Source organism: Thamnophis elegans, chromosome Z, assembly GCF_009769535.1.
Source record: "Thamnophis elegans isolate rThaEle1 chromosome Z, rThaEle1.pri, whole genome shotgun sequence".
Taxonomy (NCBI): Eukaryota; Metazoa; Chordata; class Lepidosauria; order Squamata; family Colubridae; genus Thamnophis; species Thamnophis elegans.
In genome coordinates, this window is record NC_045558.1 from 49,916,884 (window position 1) to 49,944,366 (window position 27,483).

At 35.0% G+C, this 27,483-nt stretch overlaps 2 protein-coding genes across 5 annotated transcripts in view; one reads left to right on the plus strand and one right to left on the minus strand.

The window, feature by feature from the left end:
- Positions 1 to 17,766, minus strand: part of AZI2 (5-azacytidine induced 2) — a 31,847-nt gene extending 14,081 nt beyond the window's left edge. Inside the window, exons 1-7 of one of the 4 annotated variants that reach the window (XM_032236778.1) lie at positions 17,668 to 17,728; positions 17,434 to 17,510; positions 12,220 to 12,449; positions 11,848 to 11,973; positions 10,599 to 10,698; positions 3,138 to 3,277; positions 695 to 753 (exon numbers count right to left, since the gene is read on the minus strand). In XM_032236778.1, the coding sequence (XP_032092669.1) occupies positions 695 to 753; positions 3,138 to 3,277; positions 10,599 to 10,698; positions 11,848 to 11,973; positions 12,220 to 12,449; positions 17,434 to 17,510; positions 17,668 to 17,690 (755 nt within the window). In that variant the 5' untranslated portion in view covers positions 17,691 to 17,728. Of the gene's footprint in view, positions 1 to 694; positions 754 to 3,137; positions 3,278 to 10,598; positions 10,699 to 11,847; positions 11,974 to 12,219; positions 12,450 to 17,433; positions 17,511 to 17,628 lie in introns of all 4 variants that reach the window. The other 3 variants (XM_032236779.1, XM_032236780.1, XM_032236781.1) reach the window with 3 other exon arrangements.
- Positions 17,767 to 17,876: 110 nt separating this feature from the next.
- ZCWPW2 (zinc finger CW-type and PWWP domain containing 2) overlaps positions 17,877 to 27,483 on the plus strand; it is a 37,603-nt gene continuing 27,996 nt past the window's right edge. Inside the window, 3 exon segments of the mRNA XM_032237522.1 lie at positions 17,877 to 17,960; positions 20,514 to 20,844; positions 22,373 to 22,532. Coding sequence (XP_032093413.1) covers positions 20,558 to 20,844; positions 22,373 to 22,532 — 447 coding nt within the window. The 5' untranslated portion in view covers positions 17,877 to 17,960; positions 20,514 to 20,557.

The following is a 27,483-nucleotide window of genomic DNA, read 5'->3' on the forward strand; positions in this document are numbered from 1 at the left end:
GTAAATCTACCTCAATCTATTCCAATATCCAAAATAGCACTTGTGGCACCAGTGAATAAAAAGCCAAGTAAGCCTAACAGTTAAGACATTAGAAATTATTTTACTTTGCTAGCAAGACATTTTGCACATTATTTCTCAAGCTGTTTACATGGGGCATTGGACTGCAATTATCAAAATTCCCAACCACCATAGCCAACCACCATAGCTAATATGTGCCCAACATATTAGAAAGCAAAGGCTGGGAAAAGCTAATTTTAAAAATAGAGTAAAACATACCTTCAGAAGAAAGATCTGTCCTATCCCTCATAATAATTTAACAAAATGTCTGAGAGAAGAAAAGTTACTTATTATAAGATCATTAATAATCTTATTTGGCCTATTTGAATAGGTGGATGATGATAGGACAACATTTAAAGTTTCTTTGACCCATACAGAAATCAAAATCAACACTTGAAAACCAATACATGATTGAGTATCAGAGTAAAGTACAGTATCTTATATAGCCTGCTCTGCATTTTTGACCAATTATCAATTATGTATGTTTGGCAAAGACAGCCATGTGCTAAGTAAAGTAAATGTGAGATGCATTAATTGAGTGACATAATTCTTATCCAAAACAATTACTTTTCTTTGACTTCAATAAGCTACCCCAAAGGACTTAGCTGAAATGCATTAAAAATAAAAAAAAGCATACCTATGGATATTTTGCTGTTGGATAAGCTCTCCATTTATTAAACTTTCTTGGGATTCAACCTGAAAGGAAGTCAAAACAAAGAGATCCTATTGGCTTTTTACAGATGTGCCTCACTTGTACAAAGAAAAAATAAACCTGTTCAAGACATACCAAAAACGCTTAGCATTAATAATTTTGTTTGATTTTTAAAAAAAATTGTAGTTGCATTTAACTTCCCTTTCTGAATCCCATAAAAGTGTATTATAAATACCATGAACAAATGTAAATGCAGTAGAATTTTTTAAAAAGAGTAAGTGTGTGAAGCTCTCCCACATAATTGGAGCAGACTTCTGGGTTCTGGATATTCTGAATGACTATGAATTGGGATTTAATTTATTAATTTATCATATTTGATTCTTCCATTTGATATATTAAGCTCACAGTGCCAAATTAATTATATATTACAAATTGTAGAAGCATCCAATGACTAAGAAAGATACATATATTGTTTGGATATGGAAGCAAGGACAGGAAACCACAATTAAAATTGCATTGTTATACACAGTAATTTGAAAGTAACCTCTAGAAACAAACATTTGAACATTGTGCGCTCAAGTGCACTCTGAATATTTTACAAGTTAGACAGAAAAATACTTAATATGTTTTAAATAATTATTTTTACTGGAATACTGGTAAATATTTTGAGAAATGACAACTGAATAATGTTTTCTCATCCTATGTAAATATTAATGAATTATCTGAAAGTATACAATTTTAAATATGCTTTTGTATTTCAGATCTATGCAAGGATATTTTCCTGACCATATTATTCAGTATGCATTTTTATAAAATAGTTCTTCCTGCAAAAACAATATTTTAAGAAATATTTCCATTCCATTTTTTTAAATTTTATTGCACAATATTTGCACAATATCTCTAATTCTAATTTAAATGTTTCCAAGTACAGCTCCCTAAGACCATTTTCTTTTGGTCATGTTAAAACATGCCAGTTTAGAGTGGTTGATATACAATGGCTGAATTCACATTTCATGTGAGCTTAGGATTTTTTAACAATACATTCTTGAACAAATTTTGAAGTTCATACTGCTAAGTCACATTGGATAGGATCATACATTATGTTAAGAAAAAAAACAACCACCCCTAAATCACAAAACAATTTATTAAAATTATTTCATTTCTAATCTTTCCAATAATTGGAATCCTCTGGCTTACTTAAATCAATTTTAAAACAATATATGTTGAACCTTGGCTTTAAGTATCAAAGTATTTAGAAAAATTACTACTATCATATTTTTCAGAGTATAAGACGCACCGGAGTATAAGACGCACCAAGGTTTTGAACAGGCAAACTTTAAAAAAAAGTTTTTGCACTCTGCAAACCTCCCAAAACGGCCCATTTTTTTGGAAAACAGCCCCCCCAAAGGAATGAATAAACTTTAGGGGGCTCCAGAGTGCTCCTGTGGAGTGGAAGGGTAAAATTGAGCAAAAAATGGCCCATTTTTCACTCATTTCTGCCTTCCCCAGCCCCCAGGAGCTCTCTGAAAGCCTTCTACAGGCTCTGTATGGCCATTTTGGTGAAGGGGGCAGGGTTTCGGGAGGCAAAACATGTTATATTCAGTGTATTAGATGCACCCAGATTTTCAGCTTCTTTTTTGAGGGGGAAAAGGTGCGTCTTTGAAAAATACTGTAATTTGCTCCTTCCATTAGCAACTTAAATAAATATCATTGTACAAGATTGCTTAAGATACAGGTTAAGATTTAAATGTTAGTTTGATATAATCAATGTGATTCTATGTATGTCATGCTACAGTTCTTAAGTCATACATAATTTTAGAGCTAAGAGTTTATTGAAAAGGACGAACATGGCAAATATATAAAAACTCCACATTAAAAACAAAACTTAGATTACTATCTTCTGAGAAATAATTGAAATAAAGTTTGAAATGAACAATTCTACTGTAATCAATAGATTCAAAAATAAGCATCATTAATTACATAGTTCAGCAAATTTTAGACAGCAGATTGGAAAATACAAGAGAATTATCAAGCTACAATTATTAGGCTACTTTTGGCATTTTGCTTTTATCACCATCTAGTGGAGTTCTCAAAATATACAGTCTAAATTCACCAGATAAGGGTAAACTAAGGTACATTTTTAAACCTACCAAAATAACAGTAATTGTAATCATCTTATTAGGACTAAAATGAACTAAAGGTATAGAGACACAAAGCCTGTTTTTGAGACTATTTAGAAATGATACCAAAAGTCACTGAACTTTTGAAAACAAAAAATTAGAAGTCTCGATAAACATTCATATAGTTTACCAAAACATGTTGATTCCATTAAAATAGGAGGGAGAAATTGTACATATCAACATTTAATTTTACCCCTTTATGTACCCTTCTTATGGCAGAAATCATAATGTAGAAATACTTTCCTTACAGATTTTTGCAATTCCTTCCTAAGATGGTTGCATTCTTCCCTCAGTTTCTCCAAATCCACTTCCAAATTGTGCATCTTCAGCTCACTGTTCAGTTTGTCTATTTCCCAGTTAGATGGGTTAGAATTGAAACTCTTCATCACTGAAAGGAAACAAGACCTTTATTTTCTCAGAGTAGTCAAATTAGATAATGAAAATGGAGCTAAAATTCATTTCTCATATATCTTTCTGTGAATATGGTGATAAATATGAATCCATTCTTACTTTTTTTACCAATCATCAAGTGAGTATGTTAATAAATCATAAGCTAAGGAAGAGTTCACATAGAAATGTACTGTAATTCTTTAATATCTAATGTTCTCTAATATTAATCTATAAAGACACAAAATCTTCAATACATTACCAGTTTTTTTAAAAATTAAAAAGACTGAATATATTACTTTATAACAAAATGCATACATTTTACAATATAAAAATCATTAATCCTCAATAACAATTTCAATCAGTGAATTTTTAATTGGGACCAACATAGCAAATCTGTAGAATTATCCAAGGCAACAGTCATCCAATATTAATGAAAGGGTTTCAATTGTTCAAGCTTGAGACTAACATACCAATTGGATAATCATGATAATTTATTTAATTTATTTTTACAGGGCTTACAGACTGTTCTAATAAGCTAACCGATTCTGTGTGGCATACAACACCCCAATATATAATTCGGATTAAACCAGTGAATCAAAGCAATATATTGTAATAGCATAAAACTGAAATAGAAAATCAGTTCATATTTCGCAGTAATACAAGTAATTCCTGGGTTACAAGTATTCCCTTAGCTTGAAATTATGTGATAAGCGCCCCTAGCATTTACGAACAAGACCCAAAATATTGCAGCACCATGGCAGTTATTCACTATTACGAATGACCATAGAGGCTCTGCAACATTAGCTCCAACTATTTCCCCATCCTCCAGCTGGGTCTTCACAGTCACTTTCACTGTGGATACTCATTTATTTTGTGAAGATCTCCTCTCTGTTGAGGTTTCTTTGCCTGCTTCATTTCTTCAGACTTTCGGTGCATTCACCGAGAACAGATGTAACATGAGATCATGTGAGATCAGTAGCACAAGATTTCATGCTACTGATCTTGTGTGAGTTCATACTTTAGGCCTCTATTCTCTGCAAATTGAGGCCTGTATGTTTGCAAATGAATAGAAGGTTTTGGTCCTTCAGGCCTTCCTTCCATTTGTTGTTTCCTTGCTGAAGCCTTCAGGGAGATTGTTTTCCTATAGGCTTTGGCAGCCCTTTGCAAAAAGCCTTTGTTGGCATCAGTGGAGCTTGGGACAGGCGGACACCTCCCTCTGAAGTTCTGTTCCTCCCAGCAAAGGCTTTTTAAAAAGGATTGCCAAAGCCCACAGGGACGCAATCCTCAAGTCCTTTGATTTGATAAGAAAGGAGGCCTGGAGGTGCATGCACGGTCTTCTGGGCTTCCTTTCGACAGAGATCCACTTGACAAGACCTCTGGCAATGAAAAAGGAGAACCGCAGCCCGTGCATGGCCTTCCACCTCCTTTCTTACCGGAGATCCACTTGACGAGACTTCCAGCAATGAAAGAGGATGCCCGTGCATGGCCTGCCAGACTTCTTTTCTCACTGGAGATTTGTTTGATGAGGTTTCTGGTGATGAAAAAGGAGGCCCAGAGACCCGCAAATGGCCTTCCGGGCATCCTTTCTCACCGGAGATCCACTTAATGAGGCCTCCAGCGATGATGAAGTGGACCTGGAAGGCTTCGTGCAGGTCTCTGGTTCTCCTTTTTCGTCACCAGAGGCCTCATCAAGTCCTTTGCTGATGAGAAAGGAAGAAGCAGGCAAAGAAACAGGTTGGAGAGGAGACACATCTTCATAACGTAAGTCACCTGAATTGGGGGTGGGGAGAGGTTTGAAGCAATTGTGAGGACCCCAGGGAAGGGAGAATGAAGAATCTGAGGATCAGAGGAGGCCTTGGATAGTCTTAAGAAGCAGGTGGCCTGTTCCATCACTAGGTCCCCTCCATGGCCTTTCCCACCCCAAGATACCTCATCTGGACTTAAAGAGACACATATTCGATTATCAAATGGGTGAGTGAAATACAGCTGGGAGAAAACACTCCTAAAGATACCAGGCGATGACCAAGTTCCCCAGGCATTCGACAACTTAACTTACTCAGCCAGGAGCCGAAAGATAAAGTTGAGTATTATTTGCATTCTTGTGCATGCTTATTATTATGCTTGCTTATTATTATATAAGCAGTAAAGATTTTTCAGCTAAATGCAGAGGAATATGACTTCACTTTCTTCTCGGACAGGCATCAATCCCTTTCAAGGATCGATTTTATTCTAACCACTAATGATTTGCTTTCTAGGGTCAAGAAAACAAAGATTGCAGCTAGAGTCCTTTCGGACCATAACCCAGTTTGGATGGAGTTGGGAAGGGTAGTGCAGGCAAGAAGGTTTTGGAGACTGAATGAAAATTTATTTAGATATGAAAACTATATTAATGATTGTAAAAAATTACTATCTGAATATTTTGTTTTGAATATGAATAAGGGTACATCTATGGAATTTGTATGGGATGCAAGCAAAGCGTATATGAGAGGAGTTTTGATGAATATAAATAAAACACATAGAAATAAGCAAGGGCTAAAACGAACAGAACTGGAAGAGGAAATTAAGAGAAAAGAGCTGGAGTTAACAAGGAAACCAGACGATACAAAGGTTAAGGAAGCTATTAACATATTAAAATCTCAATTTGACATGTTGATCTCTGACCAGGTAGCTACTAATTTATTATATGCAAAACACAATACTTTTTGTAATGCAAACAAACCTGGCAGATGGTTAGCTTATCAGATTAGGAAAAAAAGGAAAACTCGAAATATATCTAAACTGATTTACAGAGGGAAGGAGGTGTTCCAACAGGAAGAGATTCAAAAGGCTTTCTGGGAATTTTTTACAGAACTGTATAAAGGGGATAAAATTAATGGTTTAGACATAGACAAATATTTAGACAAGGAGAAAATACCTTCAGTTAGAGAAGAACACAGGCAAAAATTGAATCAACCAATAACCTCGGGGGAAATCCTGCAGGTAATTAAGCAATTAAAGCCAGGGAAAGCACCAGGTACAGATGGCTTGACAGCGGTTTACTACAAAAACTTACAGTTAGAAATGGTAGAACCTCTTAGAGAATTATTTAATATGATTCAAACGGAAGGTAAAGTCCCTCCATCTTGGAAGACAGCGTTTATATCTTTGATACCCAAAGAAGATCAAGATACTACTCAACCCAAAAATTATAGACCCATTTCATTACTGAATGTAGATTATAAAATTTTTACTAAAATATTAGCAAATAGGTTAATGTTGGTCATTCAACAATTGATACATACGGACCAAACAGGTTTTATACAAGGGAGACAGATGAAAAGTAATGTCAGATTAATTATTAATGCATTAGAATATTTGGGAAAGAACAACCAGATCCCTGCTGCGTTTATATTTTTGGATGCTGAGAAGGCCTTTGATCGAGTTAACTGGCAATTTCTGCTGAAGATATTGCAAAAAATGCAGATAGGAGATAATTTTTTACAGTCAATTAAAGCAATATACCAACAGCAAACAGCACAAATCATAGTCAATGGAAGTTTAACAGACTCTTTTCAAATTGGAAAAGGTACAAGACAGGGTTGTCCTTTGTCCCCATTATTGTTTATTATAACTTTGGAAGTATTGTTGAATAAAATACGGGGCTTGGATGGTTTAAAAGGGATCAAGATTAGGCAGCAAGAATATAGAGTCCGCGCTTTTGCGGATGATTTGGTCATAATATTGGAACAACCGCAGGAATCCAGTATGGTTTTAATGAATACGATTAATCAATATGGTCAAGTGTCTGGCTTTAAAATAAACTTAGGAAAAACCAAAATATTAGCTATAAATATGAATATTAAACAAAAGGAAGAATTAGGAGTGATGCTAGGATGTGAGGTAGTTAAAAAAGTCAAATATCTTGGAGTTAACATTTTAACTTCAAATGGGAAATTATATAAGCATAATTATGAACCACTTTGGCATAGCATACAGACAGAGATGAAAAAATGGGAGAAATTGCACTTATCTTTGCTGGGCAGGATAGCGGCAGTGAAAATGAACATTTTACCAAAATTTTTATTTCTTTTCCAAATGTTACCTATACTTAAAAAAGATGCGAACCTTTTAGAATGGCAGAAGGGTATCAACAAATTTGTGTGGGCAGGAAAGAAGCCGAGGGTAAAGATGAAAATAATGCAAGATGTACGCGAGAGAGGAGGATTGAAACTACCTAATTTAAAACTATATTATGATGCAGTGGCATTATCTGTAATTAGTGATTGGATTCATTTAACCAATGATAGAATATTGAACATTGAGGGACACGATCTGGTATTTGGTTGGCATGCTTACCTGTTATTCAACAAAAAATTGGATAAGAACTTTAAAAGTCATATTTTGAGAAATGCTTTATTGCGGGTTTGGAAGAAATACCAATATAAATTAAATGACAAGATACCCATGTGGGCAATTCCTAGACATGCAATTGAAAATATGAATACAGCACAAAAACAGGATAGATTTACTTATAGACAGCTTCTTACCTCGGAAAGGGGGGTATTACAATTAAAATCTTTAGAGGTATTAAAAGAGGAGAAGGTAGTTCAAACATGGTTCCAGTATGGGCAATTACAGGCTAGGTGGAAAATAGATCAAAAAATTGGCTTTATTCAAGTTGAGGATAATCTGTTTAAACAAATAAGAGATCAAAGCTTAATGCATATAAAGAGGATATATAATGTATTAATACAGATGGATTCGGAAACAGAATTAGTTAAAGATTGTATGATAAAATGGGCTCAAAATATTGAGGAACCAATAATGTTGGATACATGGGAAAGAATTTGGGTAAGAAATGTGAAATTTACACAAGCTCAAAATCTGAGAGAAAATTTTTACAAGATGTTTTATAGATGGCATTTAGATCCTAAAAAGTTGGCTTCTATGTATCCGAATGTACAGCCTAAATGTTGGAGGTGTGGTTCTCTCGATGCTACATATTATCATATATGGTGGACCTGCCAAAAGGTTAAGGCATTTTGGATAAAAATATGGTGGGTCATGCAAAATGTTTTTAAAAAAAGGATAAAGTTTATTCCTCAGTTATTTTTACTAGGTATATGTACTGATTTTACAGTGGTAGAGACCAATTTGATTCTGCACCTGATAACTGCAGCAAGACTGTTGGTGGCGCAATATTGGAAGAAGGAAGACTTGCCTACAATCCAAGAATGGACATTGAAAGTAACAAACTTAGCTGAAATGGCTAAAATATCGGCATATCTCAAAGATCATTCAAATGAGAGATATAAACGAGACTGGAAAAAATGGATTGACTATATACAAAATAAATACGGGACTAAGAAATTCCAGTTAAGATCAGAAATGATTTAAACTGTTAAAAGTTAGTTCAGTAAGAAGAAGCTAAGTTCAATCTAGAATGTCATTAATTTCTTTATTTCTTTTTTCTCAATAGATTTTAGACTGTGTTAGTTAAAAATCCATACCGTGTACGGGTTCTGGGAAGTCGGGGGGGGAAGGAGGAGGGGGGATGGGGGGGTGGAGGGAGGGAGGGGTACACACAACAAAAAAAATTGTATTTCAATGTCTTAATGATTGACAAATGATGACATATTTGTGTTTGGTTTTTTTTAAAGAAAAATAAAAAAGTTCTCTTAAAAAAAAAAAAAAGAAAAAAAAAAGATTTTTCAGCTAAGTCTTTAAAAATATGGTTTCTTGAGAAGAGAGTTACCCCATCTTAAGACAAATATATAATTACTACTGAAAAGGTTTTTTCTTCACAAATCTTTCATCAGATTTGTTTCTAGGGCAGTGTTTCAATTTATAGTTTCTTTTAAAACTTCAAATACTATAATATAAACAAGACATATCTATTTTAAGCACTCTTAATATTTAGGTCTGGCACTGACTCTGTTCTAATCTATAAAACAAAGCATGATTTCCAGAACTGTTAATGGTTTGGGGTAATACTACTCTTCAGTACAGGATCTCTAGATTGGGTACTGGAGACATTGTGCTTATGTAATTAAATTATTTTGACAGCCAAGTTCAGAAAAGCTGCTGGGTAAACATTGACTTCGTTGCCTGAAATCACTTTAATTTGCCCTCTTCTGAGTTTCAGATGTCAATATGATATTTCTGAATGAAGCTATCAAAATTCTGGGGTGAAGCATCATAAAGTAGAGAAGTGCAAAATGTTTCAATTGGCTCTGTCTACCACAAGACTGGAATAGAATGTATTGAGCTGAAATATTTCAGAGTTTTATCAGATATATATGGGTATCACCTAACTGTATATTTTCATGATACATGTAAAGCTATGGTAGCATTAAGTGATGCAGGGATGCAATAATGAATTTTTGTGGTCAATAAATAGAATCTCAATCTCCCCCCCCCCCAAAAAAAAATGCTAGGGTGATAAATGGTTCTCTTGACCAAATTAACAGTCATTTTGTACTTGAGTAGACTGTATTCCACACAAACCTCAATAAGAAGTCTGCAATATTAGGATATCCAAACCAAAGCTGTTATTAAAAAAATTAAGCTATCTCTGAAGCATGGATTGGTGCACTAGCCTCAATCCATCTAATGAGAAAGAAGTGGGGTTTAGTGAGCCACATTGAAATCATTACTGAATTACATTGCTCCTAATTTTGAATCTGCCTTTAAAGATGGTTCAGCAACTGCAATTAGATCAAAATACAATCACAAATTGCAGAACTGGGACATTTCATGATTTAACATATTGCTTCTATGTTACCAACTGTAAAATTAACCCAGTTTATTCCAGGCTCAACTAAATCCTTGTTTTGATGACTAAAACACAGTGGTTTAGAGATGTATAAAGTTTCCTTATCTTTACGTAGGTACAATAAGAATGAGCCCAATTCTTTACTTATAGATGGGCCTACTTAGAATTGGCTTAGAATTCTCTCTCCAGTGAGAGGAGCCTATACCAGCTTGGCTGTTGCTCTTGTACCAACTTAAGACATGTTTCTAAATTTTTATGACAAAAGAAATGTTTTGCACTAAATTCTCACATTATGAAATTGCTCTAAGATGCATACATTGTTATCATTATTTGTTGATTTTATATCCTGTTACAGTCACCCAGTGAGCTTCCATTGTTGACATATGAAGTTGGGTCTCCCAGTCTTAATCAATACTTTCCAATACTTTAATCACTACTGAACATTATATCACACCAGTAATAACCATTTCTCAGTTACATAAAAATTAACTTTAAAAAAGGATTGCAGGTCATAGCACTTGGCATTTATGGATACTGTTTATACACTCAGATAGACAAAGTGCACCTTGTTGAGTTTCCACTTCTGTTCTTAGCTGTAAAAGTTCTACTTCTTTAGACTGCAACTGCTCATTCAAGATTTTCACATATTCCATGTTCTCTTTCATCTAATTTGAGAAATATATAAATTATCAGGGCTTTATTATTATTCCAGTTGAAGTCTCAGTCTAAAGATCAGTTGGTTCTTCATAAAGATCTGGCCAAATTACTATACTATTGTTACTGTTTCAAAAGCACTATCAGTTGAAAAAGAAAATAGCACATGATTACCCTTCATGCATCCTGAAAATGTTTTGCTTTTAGGGGGAAGAAAAATGTTGTTAATTACTAATAATCAATTAATTAAATAATACATCACATTGAACTCAGCTAGCTGGCATGCTTTCCAAATTGATCATCGGCTTTTCATTCAATCTATTTTTCATCAAGTTTTTGCACTCCACTTAATTTTTAAAAAGATATAAAAGATAGTCCTTGACTTACCACAATTGAGCCCAAAATTTATATTACTAAATGAGACATTTTAAGTGAGTTTTGCCCCATTTTATGATCTTTCTTGCTATAGTTGTTAAGTGAATCACTGCAGTTGTTAGGTTAGTAACATGGTTGTTAAGTGAATCTGGCTTCCCCATTGACTTTGCTTGTCAGAAAGTTGCAAAAGATGATCACATAACCACAGACACAGCAAAGTCATAGATATGAGCCAGATAACAAGCCTAAATCTAAATCTGTCTAAATTTTGATCAAGTGACCATGAAGATTCTGCAATGGTAATAAGTAACTTCAAATGGTCATTAATTGAGTTGTTGTAAATCAAGGACTACCTGTAGTCATTTGTACTGAATCACTGGCGCTTAGACAACCAATGTTTTAATATGAACATTACTTTCATTCATTCAAACAGCAAATTCATACATTTAATATCAGAACAATTAGGAGAAAATGGGGTTACTGTAAAAAAGAGAAAATATCAATGAAGATGGATGCAGAAATTCAGTATTTTTTAAAATCTAGGAATGATTTAAGCCACATGTAAGTATTCCTTAATCGAGTTGTTTTGATGTTTAAAAAAGGGTACACACTCATTTTAAATCCATACATACAAATGAATATAAAGTTAATGCTTATCTTTTGCTAGATAATATTCAATGTCTTCACTGATCCAAACTTAATTTGTTACACAATGTTAAAATATTTTTCTATATGAGATTTAATGCAACATTCTTGTTTTCTTTTATGCTACTCCAAAAGCATACCGTTTTATCCAGTTGACTTTTCAGATTATCTCGTTCAATACAAGATTCCCGATATGCTTGATAAGCTTTGTTAACTTGCTCACGACCCACAGAACTTGTTGCTTCTTCCAAATGAGATTCAAGAAGCTAAAAGATTACAACAAGATGTGACTTAACCATTATTCAAATACTTTCAATTAAGTGTTTAATGTTAAACCAAGTAAATTTTCTTAGTCCCAGCCAAAAGTATCAGGTAGTGACTTCCAAGTAGTGAATGTATCTGTTTCACATGTGCTTAATTACTTTACACATTACTTAAGATAAAATCTAGTTTCTAAAAATCATACTTAATAATAATATTGAACGATATAACCTTGAAAGAAAAATACTTGCCTTTTCTTCTAACAATCTTACTCTTTTCTTTAAGAAAGAATTTTCTCTTTCTGTCTCTTTCAAACGCTTTTTAATATCTTCATAAGCAGTGACAAGGGCAAAATGTGAAGCAACTGATTCTTCTCCTGAAAACACTGGAGTAGGAAATTGTCCATCTTGTCTGTGATGAGTGTCTGCTTTCTCATGGTTCAGGATATCAATGTCATCCTCAGCTAGTTCTTCCATGATAGCTAAATAAAAATAATAACAATATTGTTAAGCATTCACTAAGTACGTACATACATACATACATACATACATACATACATACATACATACATACATACATGGCATTTGTTGGAGTTTTGCAATTCTGACAAAATATTGGGCTACATCCAATCCTATTTGAATTATCTTCCATAGAACAACAGGATTGCCTCTTAATCTTCTACTCTTCCTGCTACTCACCCTTCTACCATCTGCTTTGGCACGCCTTCCAACATTCCGGAGAAGAATTGGAAATAGGAACATAGGAACAGATTTATCTGTTCTTTGCTTTCATGCCATTCTTCTAAAGTGTAGATGTAATGGAACCTGAGCAACTTTCCCAAAAACTCCTTTTCCTAAAATTTCTACTTAAAGATGGCTATTTTGAAAAGGAAGAGCACAATTTGGATTTATGGAATGTTAATGTACTGTTGAAGTTTTATTTATCATCTCATTTTCACATTTCAGTATATTTTCACTACGTATCATATTGAAAAATGACACTGAAGGAAAAACAATGTGATAATGCCCTTCAAAGAAGATTTTTTTTAAAAAAATCAATATATTTCTATTAACCAGTTTTCAGAAAATGTAAGAGACTACCCACCTTAAAGATAAAGTATTTGGAAGAAAATCTAGATTTCATTCAAATGTAACAGCAATATAAAATATAACTGAAATGTAAAAAAATAATAATTAAACCCTCAAAATTTAAAAATTTAAAAGTATATAACCAGAATATGTGGAAGTAAAATATATATTCAACAAAAACATCCACTTAAAAGCTAATCCCACTAAAAAGTATTGTTACAAAAGTATTGAAAAAGAGCTATTTCAGTTTGGTTTAGCAATATTGGATAATGGCATTTCATCCAAAGGCTTTAAGCACAGACTTACAAAAGTTGCTGACACTTTCCCCTTTGAGTAAGTTACATTAATTTCCATTTAGCATCAATTCTTGTCTTAAATTTTAGATATATTGTTAGCTTTCAGAGAAGGAATATCCATAAAATGGCATTAAGAGTTATTAACCTAATCTTATGAAGCTTCTCCTCTGGTAACATCATATTGCTAACTAGGGCATATAAAACCTTTGCCAGACCCTCGAATACAGCTCATCTGTCTGGAATCAGCACTGTATATTGGACATTAATACAATTGAGCGAGTCCAGGAGTATTTCACCAGAAGAATACTACATTCCTCTGCTTGCAACAGAATACCCTATATTACCAGACTTGAAATTTTGGGCTTAGACAACCTAGGACAGTGATGGCGAACCTATGGCACGCATGCCACAGATGGAATGTGAAGCCATTTGTCAAGGCATGCGAGTCGTTGCCCTGTCAACGCCAGTGCACATGCATGCACTGGCCAGCTGAAGTCAGGCCTTCTTTTGAGGCAATTTTCCGCCCTCCGGAAGCTTCCCTGAACCCTCTGCAGGGCGGAAAACACCCCTACGAGCAAACCAGAAGTCCGTTTCTGAACTTTCGGTTTGCCCGTAGGGCTGGTTTTTCGCCCTCCGGAGGCTTCCGGGGGGGGGGGGGGCATGGAGGCTGTTTTTGCACTCTCCAGGCTCCTAGAAAGCCTCTGAATCCTGGGGAGGGCAATAAGAGTGCCAAAAGCAGGGGGAGGGCTGGTCGCATGCATGTGCACAGAGGGGGGAAGCATGCACATGTATGGCACACCTGAGCACAACCCCCTTGCACTCCCCCCACTTTTGGCATGTGAACCAAAAAAAGTTCACTATCACTGACCCTAAAACTATGCTGCCTACGGTTGGACTTAAGTGTAGTACACAAAATTATCCGCTACAACATCTTACGGTTCAACGACTACTTCAACTTCAACCGCAATAATATAAGAGCACACAACAGATACAAACACAATGTAAACTGCTCCAAACTTGATTGCAAAAAATATGACTTCAGTAACAGAGTTGTCATGTCTGGAATGCACTACCTGACACTGTGGTTTCTTCCCCAAACCCCGAAAACTTTAATTTTAGACTGTTTACTGTTGACCTCACCCCATTCCTAAGAGGTCTTTAAGGGGTGTGCATAAGCGCACCATCGTGCCTACAGTCCCTGTCCCTACTGTCCCCACTTATTCATACCCATTTCATTGACATTCATGTTTATTCTTATACCTATTATCTTGTAAACAATTGACAAATAAAATAAATAAAATGATCCCTTTGACTTGGCTTGAAAAATGGCCCAAAAAGTCATCTATGTTAAAATTTAATAATCCTTTCTCAACAGAAGGGGAAGGACAAGACATCACCCACCACCAGGCCTCAATACAGTCCTTTCAGCCGTTCCAGGAAGGTTCCACACTCATTTGCACTCTGATTCAGGTGACCCTGAGAATATAGATTAACTTCCCCCCAAGTGACCTCAATGATTCTCAGATAGCGAACACTAACAGCCAGATGATTGCAAAGAATATAAAATGTTCTATTCATTCAGCATTCAGTCAGAACTGAAGAAGCTTCTTGGATGAGAAGCCTTTTGAAAAGCACCAATGGGACAACCATGACCCAGATAATTGTGAATTTCCATAGACATATATATGACTCTTTTTTCCAGAAGAGGTGAGTTGAGAGAGGGAGCAAAATTGGCATGGTTTCAGTAAGCCCTTACACATCTATGGTGGACTTAAACTTGGGTCTCTTCTATTTACGATAATATCTTGATTACTATGTCATTCTGGCTGTTTTGGTGATGACCATGTTAATTATATATTGCCTTCAGAAGAATATCTAAATTATTGTCACCAAGAAAGTTGAGGTTTATTGGTTTTGTACTGGGCCTTTTGTTTTTGTAAGCCACCCAGGATCACTATGTGTTGGGTAGCCACATATATTTTCTTAATACTTCTTTCATGAATACTCAATCAATGCGATAGCTGGTGAAGACTGACTTTTTGAAGAGAATTTATAAAAAGGAACATTATAGGTACCTAAAAGTGATCCTTTCATACAAAAGAATCAACTCAAAGAGTTGGGTTTGAAAATACATTTTTAGGAAGAAGATTCTATATAATGAGACATTTAAACTTGTACTGTAACAGGTCAAGTACTAAGCAGGTAGGTTAGAGAAGAACAGATATCCTCAAAATTTTACAGAAAGATGTACAACAGAATTTATCTTTATGTAGTATCAGAGAGTAAACCAAATCTTGAATATGTTCATCTAATTCTGACTGTTTAACCTAACTTTCAAATAAGCTTTTCCGTGTCTCCAGTCTCAGATTTTTTTCAATAAATATAACGCATTAATTATTTTTAAAGTTATTCTTCTCATTATTTAATGAGAAGGTGCTGTCATTTTGGTTCTAATTCTGTTGTTAGAAACTAAAGGAGGAGATATAGATAAGCATGGAATATATAAACTAAAAAAGCATCCCAGTAATTCCTAAGGCTTCTTATGTAACAGTGAAACTTAAAAGAACCAAAGTTAGATTTAAAATATTAAAAAATAATAGGAATGAGGAATCAATTAAATTGTCTTAAGTCATTAAACAAACAAATCTCAAAATAACACATATGTTGAAGCATTTAGATAACAGTACTTTAAAAAAGGTAGAAATTCCTTAAAATTAAGCTTTGGGTATTCATACATCTCTAGCTTTCAATTCCACTCTTGGTTACCATATATTCCCACTTATTGTAACTTCCTTCATACCAAAAGTAAAAAGGCAGAAAGCCTTTGCCCATTCCTTTGTCAAATACAAGTCATTTTTGACCACAACTGGACCTGGCAGCTCAGTCATTAGGCGAAGCAATCACTAAGTAAAATCACAACTGTGTTTAAAATCTTGCTTTGGCTTACCTTTGCTTTAGAGATTTACAAATATCATAAATGTGAAGATTGATTGCATCACCACTGTAACTGCAAAGAGTCACTAAATGAGACCATCACTAAATGAGGTATAGCTATATTCCAAACTGAGTGCTTATCCCAACCTACAATTTATTCTGCAAAGCTTAACTGTGCCTATTCACAAACAGCACTGACATTTTCTTGCATCTTTTATTTGAAATGTACATTGCTATTGGTCATGTTGAGGTAACTGAACAAAAGGACATATTATCTGGTCTGATTATCCCTGATAACTTCCATAAATGGATAGCATACTTCCCTTTCTGAAATGCTGTCAGATATTTTTCATTCTATTTCTCCTTATTCTTTCATTAACAATCAAATTAAAATAACAAAGATTCAGTTCTAAGTACATGCAAGGACAAGGACATGTCAAAACTGAAAGCTCTAGACATTCACAGAGATGTTTCAAGGAAGTTTATTTATAAATCACATTTATAGATTGCTCAACTCATAACAATTCTAGGCAGCTATAAATGTGATTTATAAACAAAAAAATAGAGAATCTGAATTCTCATAAATAAAAGGAAAAGGAATACATGCTTGGCCTTTAGTATTTTGTGTATCAGACTAACAGTCCACCTAAAAGAAATTCTCTCATTTCTGGAAAAAAACAATTAGCAATAGTTAAGCAATTATTTTCAACATAAAGGAAAATTGCAATCTTGTGCATGCATACACGGCAGCACGACTTGTTAAAATAAAAGACTCAGTTCCTGTAATATATTTTATTCGATAAAACCCAGCACAGGAATTTGCACAAAATGCCAAGGTTGGTTATGTTGACCTTGCTGTATGTTATTCACATGTAGATCTCATGGTCAGTTTGTGGTTCAATAAATTCTACAAAACCAATCAATGGGTTAATTCAATAACGAGTGCTGGAAACTCAGTGGCTAAGTGAACAAAACACTGGCCAGTGCTGAGCTAACCCATCCCAAATTGGGGCCACTATTTTGCTTGGGAGAAATAGGCCAAGCGACCATGGCCTTTTTCTTGGAAACTTGATTGACGCCCCTAGATTGACGGGCCAGGGAAGAGAGGCCAACAGGAGGGAAGACGCTGCGGAATGCAAAGAGTTACCTGCAGCCAGCAAGCTCGCGGCAGAAGTGGGCGGGGCCCTTTCGTCTCCGTACGCACCAGTTAACAGGACAGGGTCGCTGCGGGAGGAAGGGGGGGCAAGAAAGGGAGGCCACTTTAGCTTAGACTCCTCATCTTCTCCCCGCAGCCCAGAAGCAGATGTAACTTCAACCAAAGTTCCCCGCTGCTGCACGATACCTTTCTTTCTGTTTCCTCCCTTCACTCCCTCAGACTCACCAGGAATCTCTGACTTCCATCATCTCACATGACAGTAACGTGTACAGGCAATAACCTCCCACTTCAGTGGGGGAAATGGGTATCAGTAGCGAGGCATGCCGGGATTCGTAGTCTCCTCACTAATTTTGCGACACCGTAGAACCGAAACCCGCCCCGGCAATTCTCTTCTGGGGCAGTTCTGTTCCCGGCATGCAGTAGGGGGGGGGAGGGGGGAGAAAACGAGAGAAGGGAAATGTAGTCCGTCGTTGCCGGCGGTTTTGTCGGAATGCTACGGAACTACCTCGCGTGGTGAGGTATGGTCTTTATTTCCCCTCAGAGGAGAAAAGTTTGCTGGCAGTCTATTTCGTTTTCTCGCTGCGAAATAGCAGCCTTCTATTTGTTCATATCATATGCATGAATTGTACAGAAATTTAATAACAGCGTTGTCAGTGCATTGAACAAAAGAAAATGAAACCAATCAGATAAAGCAACAGCTTACTGCACACGTGAAGAAGTCCCTCAACAACTACATCTACAATAATTGATCAAAAAACAAAAATTAACCTAAAAAGAGGAAAAACAATAAAAAATAATTCTGAGGCAATATTATTACTAAAAATTGTATATTTTGCATCTGTTTTTAAGGCTGATGACATTTGGAAGCTTGAAAGATTGCAATTGCCCATCTATTCTTCGCCTATATAAAATCATTGGCTTAAAATTGGTCATCAGTACAACTTTTAGATTAAAGTGTTGTATATGGTTGGAATTAAAATGTTACAAAGATAGCTTTTACATGTTTTACATGTTTACATGTTTGGGAAATCATTTCACAATTGAAGCAATATCAAACACTTTTCAATTGAGAAGGAAGTGGGAAAAGAGTTTCTGTTGAAGATGTTAAATTATAGAAAACTACATATGGACAAACATCAATTTATGTAATATAATCTGTAGGCTTCATTTTAGAATTAAATCTTTTCAGATAAGTTTAAAATATATAAAACAATATGCATCAACATTCTGTATGTATATTACATGTGAACATATATGTCAGAATAATATAGTGTAGTGTATATGACATTCTGAGATATATAATTCATTCTGAGATATATGATATGTATATGTCACATAATACACATACCTACATGCATTCATACATGTATTCATAAATACATGTTATGATTTCATCACTGAACTTTCAGAAGCTGATATTAATTGCAGGAAGTAATCTAAGGTCAAAATAAATAAAGATGAATTTTGTACAAAAATATAGTCACATTCCAATGAACCAAAATATTTTAAAGCAAAAATTTATTTTTTGCCAAAATGTAAAAGTAGAAAACAATATTATTCATAGGATATCAAACTCAAATGTATGGATATTATTCATCTTTAATTCCTGGTTTGTCCAATCACGCATGGCCAATAAAGAATTAGTCTATTCTATTCCATTCCATGCTTGATTTGTATAAGGACGAACAGACATTTGTCATAGATGCCATGTGATTTATTTGCATTGCCTTTAAAGTAATGTAGAAAATCTAGTGCCACTGTAAAATCATGTGCAATAAAATTTAGTAAAAAAGCAGTGAGCTGCGGTAAAAAGATGGTGCAACTAACAGGTTAGGGAAGAAACAGTAGGAAGCAGGTATCATTAGTAAGTTGTATCTTTAGCCTGAAGCTGGTAACCTGAGATTGCTCTACAGGAGATATCTGAATCATTCCTGAATTGAATGAAGCCACCTTAGCTGTAGAGTCAATTTAATGTGTCTTTTTCTTATTAGAAAGAACTATTGCCTAAAACTTTCTTTCTGGGCTCAGAGTATCAGTCACTCTAGCAAGGAAAATAATGGCTTCATTTTTGACAGCTCCTTCTAAGAAACCCAGTCAAGACAGTAGGCATCAGAGCAACATTATTCTGTAAATTTCTACTTTTTCTGTACACAAGGCTAGTCTATTAAATTCCAATATTCTTAGTTTTCAAATTCCCTTTTTACTTTGTTCCCTTGTGTGAGGATTTTTCTCATTATAGAACTTGAAATAGCTCCGGATAGCATTGGAAGAAAAACCAAGTCCAATTCCAAGCTAAGAGAAAGACACTGAAATAAAATGGAGGCAGGCTGCAGGAAAGAAGGTCTCTGTTTATTTGTTAGCCAGAAATTTCAATGACAGCAGCATGTTTCTAGGGTAGCTGACAAAAGAGTAGGTGGGCTTTTATGCATGCTTTGAGGCTTTGTGATTGAGATGGCTGTTCCTGTGCAAGAATATTCCATTTAATATTTTAATGGCTGTTGCCAGATTCCTATGGAATCATAGCTGGCTCTATAGGCAAAAGGGGAAAAGCAAATCCTAGGTGTTTTGTTTGAGCTAATCTTGTCAGATTTGGCTCCTTTCCTATTGTGTTGCTTATTTGGAGTTTCTAGTTTCCCTTTGCTTATGAATAGAGTGGCCCAGTCTTTCTGAATGGATACAAAATCTCCATTCCTAAAGATTCGCCTCTTCATGCTTAATGATTGCCACAGGAAAAGTGTTAAAAATGGTAACTTATCTAATTCCTGCAACAATTTACAATCATAATCCACATAATTGTGGATTGTAAATTATAGTTGAGAACTACCTGTACATGAGAACTGTCTGTATTGCTTATACTAAGTTATAATTGAGAGCTACCTGTACATGTTTTCATAAATTAAGTATAATTTTTACCCATATAGCCACTGTATTTTTCTCAAGCTGTAGAAGTTAACTATACTTATTTTTGAGAGTAGCTAGTGTTTTATTATTATTAAAGAGTTTTTACAGAAATACAATGTTCATGAAAATTTGATTTATGTTTAATATAGTTTTTTGTTTTTATGTTTCAGAGGGAACAAATATTCTACAAACTAGAAGAGTAAAGAACTGTTATATGGATTCTGTAAAAGAAAATAATTTTTACATAGGTAAAGTGTGGATACAATGTGAGAACAGGAGCTGTTTAAAATGGAGACTGTTACTGCAAAATGATGTAGGAAATATTGATTCTAATGCACCATGGTACTGCTATATGAATATTGATCCACAGTTTAATAAATGTTCTGTTGCTGAAGAATATTTTCCCAAGGAGTCTCAATTTCAAAAACATGGATTAAAATTTATTTATTCAAAGTTTCAATTAGGAAGCTTGGTTCTGGCAAAAATGAAAACATGGCCAAGGTAAGGTTTTAATAAGTTAAGCATTAATTACAGATAATTTAAAAAAAATTGTTGTGATAAAGATTACAAATGTTCTTAAACCTTAGGGAACATAATGATTTTCTATTTAGCTTCCATTACAGTTCTCCAATACTTTGTAATATAAACCGTGGTGGCACAGTGATTAGAATGCAGTATTGCAAACTAATTCACTGCTCACTGTCAGGAGTTCAGTTCTGACCAGCTCAAGATTGACTCAACCTTCCATCCTTCTGAAGTTAGTAAAATGAAGACCTATATTGTTGGGGCCAATATGCTGACTCTTTAAAATGCTTAGAGAGGGCTATAAAGTACTGTAGGAAGTTATCATCCAGCCCTCTCCCAGAAAAATGAAATATCCTAGGAAATATTGAAAAGGCAGAATATTTCTCTGGATGTGAAAAGAAACATGTTTTAAAAGACAATAGTTGCCTATAGCTTTCTGCCCATCCCCAGCTAATGGGCCATTAAGATGGCCAAGCTAGCCCACTTTACATAATAAAGACTTCTCCTCAGTGCAGCTGTAGGGGGAAGGGATATTACTCAACTGACCACAAGGCAACTGAGAACTCATCACAGCCTAGAGAGTAGCCCCCTGCATGGCACCATGGGAGTCTGACAACCAGTCAGAATACATTTCTTACACAGGAACAGGAAACAGAGAGGTGGGACTGAACAGGGTATAAAAGCCTAGCAAGCCCCTTCCTCAGCCCTTCTCTCTTCTTCTCCATCAACATTGAAACATGTGATCACCTTTTCTGGTCAGGGCTCAAGCCATGTGGCCCTGTCCAACAATAAACCATCTTTCCAAGCAGCCTCCATGCCTCCAGTGTCTTCTTCCCCACTTGGAGCTGAACCCAGAAGGACATTTCTTTCAACAGTACTATGAAGTGGTATATAAGTCTAGGTGGTATTGATATCACTATAAACCAAAATATGTCAGAACAATATATTTATGAAAAAGAATTGTGGTTAGTAAAAGAAAATATTTTTGATAAACATAAATATTGCCTCTACATTTGTTGAAAAAACATGGGAAATATAGGAAATATAGTTATATCATTTTGGGATTTCTGACAAGAGGTCAAATTAACAGCAGTCTTAATATGCAAATTCATAGGGTGAATGCAATTCAGAGAGTCCATCACAGAAGTCAGTGCAAGCCCATGAAAGTGGAGCACAAGATAGTGGGTCTGTGTATCCTCTAAATCCACTAATTAGAGTTCCCAGTTGGTTTCAGTAGGAAAGTGTATGTTAGAAACAATAACCACTTTATATTCTGAAAAACTACTCATCTTCCATTCTTAGCAAGGTTTTATAAGCACAGGATGGTCTCTTTCATTTCCTATTACCTTCTGTTTGCTTTTTCTCTCTTACTTACAATTGCTATAATGGTTACTCAATAAGTATCTTGTTGATATGTCTCCAAACATGTTACTTCCTCAATATAGCATAGAGCCATATGTTTTATTTTTCTCTGGACTTATTTTTGAAAATATTTTATTTTTAGATGGCCTGCCATTCTTTCTCCTGATCCAATTGATGGACAGTATGTGAAATATGATTTTAATGGAGATGTTGAAAGTCATCATGTAGAGTTTCTGGGGAATCCCCATTCCAGGAGTTGGACTGCCATAAAATACATTGATCCTTATTCTAGTTCATTTAAGGTAGGATTTTAAAAAAAACCTCTGGTTAAATCATTAAATTGTTTAAATTCATAGGCTGCCTCTTATCTTTTTGCTTAAAAAGCCACACTATTGATGTACTAACAAGCTATGAATTATCAGTTTGGTTTGTGTGTCTGTCATTTACTAAAAACTGATAATAAATTAATGTTAGTGGTTTGGGTCCCAAGGAATCTTGACTCACCATTCAATAAATTCTTCATGTGCTAGATAAATAATTCTTAGGATAATCCAGAGCAGATTAGAGTCATACATGAAAGAGTTGTGCTATATATTTAGGGTGGTTTTAGAAAAGGCGAAAATAGCATTATTGCTGATGCATACTGCATAATTAAGAAATGATACTAAAAAGAGGTCAATATGTCCTTCATTGATTAAAGAAAGGCCTTCAATTATACTGTCAAGTAGTGTGATATGCTTATGAAAAATAGGAAACTCAAAACAACTCATTGTACTCATGAAAAATCTGTACATAGGATAGAAAATCACAAGTTGGAAGGAACATGATGAAATAGGTTGGCTCAAAGTTGCGAAAAGAATCAGACAAGATTATATACTCTCCCCTTATTCAATTTATATGCTTAATATATACTCCATTGGAAGTTATGGCAAAGGGAATTGTTAGGCCCAAGAACCAAAAGGACATATAGAATTACAGTACTTCTGAAAAGTTTCTTTTACTGTTCTCAATCTGTAGACATAAATTTTGCCAAAGTAAAGCAACTATTTGCATCACCATACTGTAGGTATAATCTGAGAACTGCTACAGAGGATCCTTCTTAACTCCCAACCAAACTATTTAAACTTTGCTACCCTTTTGCCCTCTGGATTTTATTCCCTTCTTCCTGGAATGAGAGGAATCACCAAAGGAATGATGTTAACTTCCTCCAAAGCCAAATCACTCTGCCATTGCCCCAGGACAAAACCAGATTTAGTGAGTGATTTCCATTGTAAGTTGGACCATTAATAAATTAGATCAGATCCACAATTGTCATGGTGGCCATGAATTTCAAGCAACCTCTGAATCCAGGTCCAATGAAACCAGGTTTAAGTCTCTCAGCAACATAAGTCTGGGGAACTCCATCAACAAATGTTATTTATTTTATCTACCACATTTTTAAACAGCCCATATCCCTCACAGAGGTGATGGTTTTCAATTGTCACATTGGCCACAGATTCAAGGTACTCTGGCAGGAATGGCTTTATGCTAAAGAAAGGAAGGTAAACAAACAAACAGTAGACTATGGCCTATGACCAATCTCACAAAGGGAATTTCACATCTAGTTATGAATTACAGTATGTCTGGCACAATGTCCCTAAAGACCACCAGAGAGTCATTGTAATTGTATGTAGAAATTACAAGGGAGACAGGTGGAAGAGCCATAGACTAAACAACAGTCAGACAAGCAGCAGTGAAAATGTGGGATAAAAATATCAGAGAAAAGATCGTCTCCCTAGTTTCTTGGACTATAAGGGTGAAGAAGAGAGATGTATTTTTCAGATTTGGATGATACTGTTAATGTCGCCTTACAATAAAGTTAGAGCAAGTTCTTCTGGGTGTGCTTGTTTTCTGAACCTTCCACAGTTGAAATTCATGGATAACAAGTCATATCCCTATTTTTGCTCTAAAGTCATGACTGGTACTACACCCATAAAGTGGTGCATTTCAGAGATGGGGACACCCTCCATTCTGCCCCTAACCAGCTTTTGATAATGGAAAAGAAGTACACCTTCTCTTCCAAAATTAAATCATATTTGATATGGAAAAAAATATAAATTAAAGCAAAAATAAAATAAATAAATATTTGAATAAAAATGTTAATCTAGTAATATTTGACTAGATCAACCACAACTTTCTTTGGATATTGTTCCTTAAATAAATGTAATGTCAAAGTCAATATGGTTCTGAAAAGTAATTTTTTTGGAATTTAAACCTTGATAATCCTAAATTAATTTATATAGATATTTGCACGACTTCTGAGAACATTTTGATTGTAGCTTCCGTCCAATGCCTTTTGAGAAAGCAGAGTAGTGTTATGAAGTTAGTTGCATACTAATGTTTAGCAGTTGAACTATGATGTTCTTTCACCTTTTTAATATTCAACATTCAGAAGCAGTTTTTAAAGAGTGAATGTCAAGTTCTATAACCTTTTCTATGTTATCAAAATTGTGTATTAGTTTTGGTGGCATAAAAAAGCTGCTCAAATCTTTAATGCTTTTTCCCTTTAGTTCAATAAAGGTTTTTCCTTTTATTGGATTATCTTTTCTGTAGCTAAATCTCCTGTCAATCACTTAGTAATTTGAGAAGTGCCCTTAAATCTCATCTTATTTCTGCCATGTCTGCCTAGCAATAAATGGTTTTCTATCCTCTCTGATCTTTTGAACAATGTCATCTTTTATTCTTTCTTTCCTTCTCTTCTTAGCCTCATTTTCTTGTTATGCAACATTGCAAGACTACTATTTCCTTCTTTTATCAAATTCAGGGCCAATCGTTATAAGCTTTAGAATTGATTTCTCAGCCACTTTCCATTTTATTAATGGAAATACAGAAAAATATTGAAATTGATTTACAAAATATATTTGTATTTATTGTTGTTTCTTCCATATACTAGAATCTTTTCAATTTTCAGAATGCATGGGAAAAAATTGTTTAGCTTCAACTGTACCAGCTTAATTGAACTCTACTGGCTAATAGTCATGAATATAATAAATATGTGACATTTTCAGGAGAACATTTAAAATAGAAATAGCCAACTTCTAGAACTTCGGGTTCAGCTACAGTTGAAAAAGTTCTTCCTATCTTAGGGGCAGAAAAGTTGGCTTTGTTCTAATACTACAATATGTACAGAATTTGGCTGAACATTGAATTTTATTTCAACATTGAAGACAACACAGTATCTCCCATATATAAGGATACTGGAGTAGCTTGAACGCCACAGAAAATATTGGACACTTCTGGGATGCAGCATCTCCCAGTATTTAAAAAAAACAACACCCTATTTGATATGGGCTGTTTAACTGTTGCAGTGGTGGGATCCAGCCAGTTTGCACCTATTCAGGAGAACCTGTTAACTTTCTAAGCAGTTTGGAGAATAGGTTGTTGGAAGAAATCTCCTTTTGGTTTTTTTCCACTTTACAGGGCTAATCCTGTAAGGCAGTCAGGAAGGAAACATTCTGTTGTTGTTTCTAGCCTAATCTTTATTGCCCTGCTTACAGAAACTGCCTCTCTGGTTAACCCTTATTACATTGTAACAGCTAAAGCAAAGCACCCATCGACGTGAGTGACTTTGAGTTGGCTACACCCACATGGTCACATGACCACCGGGCCATGCCTACCCAGCTGGTCATTAGGGCAGAAAACCGGTTGTTAAATTATTTGAATCCCACCACTGAACTGTTGATATGTGCCTTTCCTTCTCTGTATCTCTTTCTGTTCATATATTAATTTAGATCAAGTAAGCTGGTTGAACTGTACCAAAGTTGGAATGGGGAGACACGGGAAAATAAATGAAAAACCCTGTTTTTTCATCATCAGGAAATGAGCTAGAATAAAATATTTTAAAATGTTACTTTTTTGCTGTTTTGTTTATTCATATATTTGCCAGGAAATTACCATATTTTTGGAGTATAAGATGCACCTTTTTCCCTCAGAAAAGAGGCTGAAAATCTGGGTGCGTCTTATACACTGAATACAGCATTTTTTTGCCTCCTGAAACCCGATCCCTTCACCAAATAGCCGTGCATAGCTTGTAGGAGGCTTTCAGAGAGCTCCTGGGGACTGGGGAGGGCAGAAATGAGCAAAAAATGGGCCGTTTTTTTGCTCAATTTTGCCTCCCCATCCCCCAGGAGCACTCTATAAGCTTCCTAGTGTCCTTTTTTTTTTATAAAAACGCCCATTTTTGCGAAAAACAGGGCTGTTTTTGCGAAAAACAGGGCTGTTTTTGCAAAAAACAGGCCATTTTTTTGCCCCCACCCCCCACTCCAGGAACATTCTACAAGCCTCCTAAGGGCTATTCATGCCCCTTTTTTTGAAGGAAAAAAGCCCATTTTTGGGAGGTTGGCAGAATGTAAAAACTTTTTAAAAAGAATTTCCTCTTCAAAACCTTGGTGCGTCTTAAACTCCGGTGCATCTTGTATTCTGAAAAATATGGTAATACTCCCCATCTTAGGCAGAGAATGAACTGATATTCAAATTGCCAGGCTGCTTTGTTCATTTGTTTTTTGTTGTTTTGTTTTATTTTTGCTGCTTCTCTTTTATTTTAGAGACATGAACTGTCTTGCAATGACAATTATTTAACCACAGAAGCAACAGATGCATGCTGATCACAATGAAATGTGATTATCTTGTATATTCTTCTTTACATTTTACCTACTCTGCCATTGCTCACAATCTCTTGTCTGAGGTTTCTGTTTATTTGTGATGCTTTTTTTAAACTCACATATTAAGTGAAACATTAACAAGTATAATTTTAGCATTTCATAATATTGCTTGCATTATAAAATATTTGCCTTAAAGGGAAACCTTTAGACCTGGCCATTTAAAACCTCACATTAAGTATATGCTCTTCAAGTTAAAGCCATATACTGTAGCTAGTAAGCTGTTATTCCCAATCTTGTGTGTCTAAACTAACACCTCCACCACCCCCCAATTATTTGTCATTGTGTCTGAAGATGATGAAGATTAGTGGATGATTATATGCAAAATCTTTTTGTGTAAATTTAATAAATATTACAATAAAAATATGCAAACCAAAAGGATAAAAAGAAAAGACTAAAAAGTTTGGGGAGAATAGTGCAAAAAAGAAAGATTAAGGATATAGCTAGTTTACTTTATTGATTAGCCCATGGACCATATCAAAGTGTAGAGTTCCAAACCCAAATTATTACTAAAATCTGATAACTGTTTAAAATGGAATTGGAATAAAATACAATA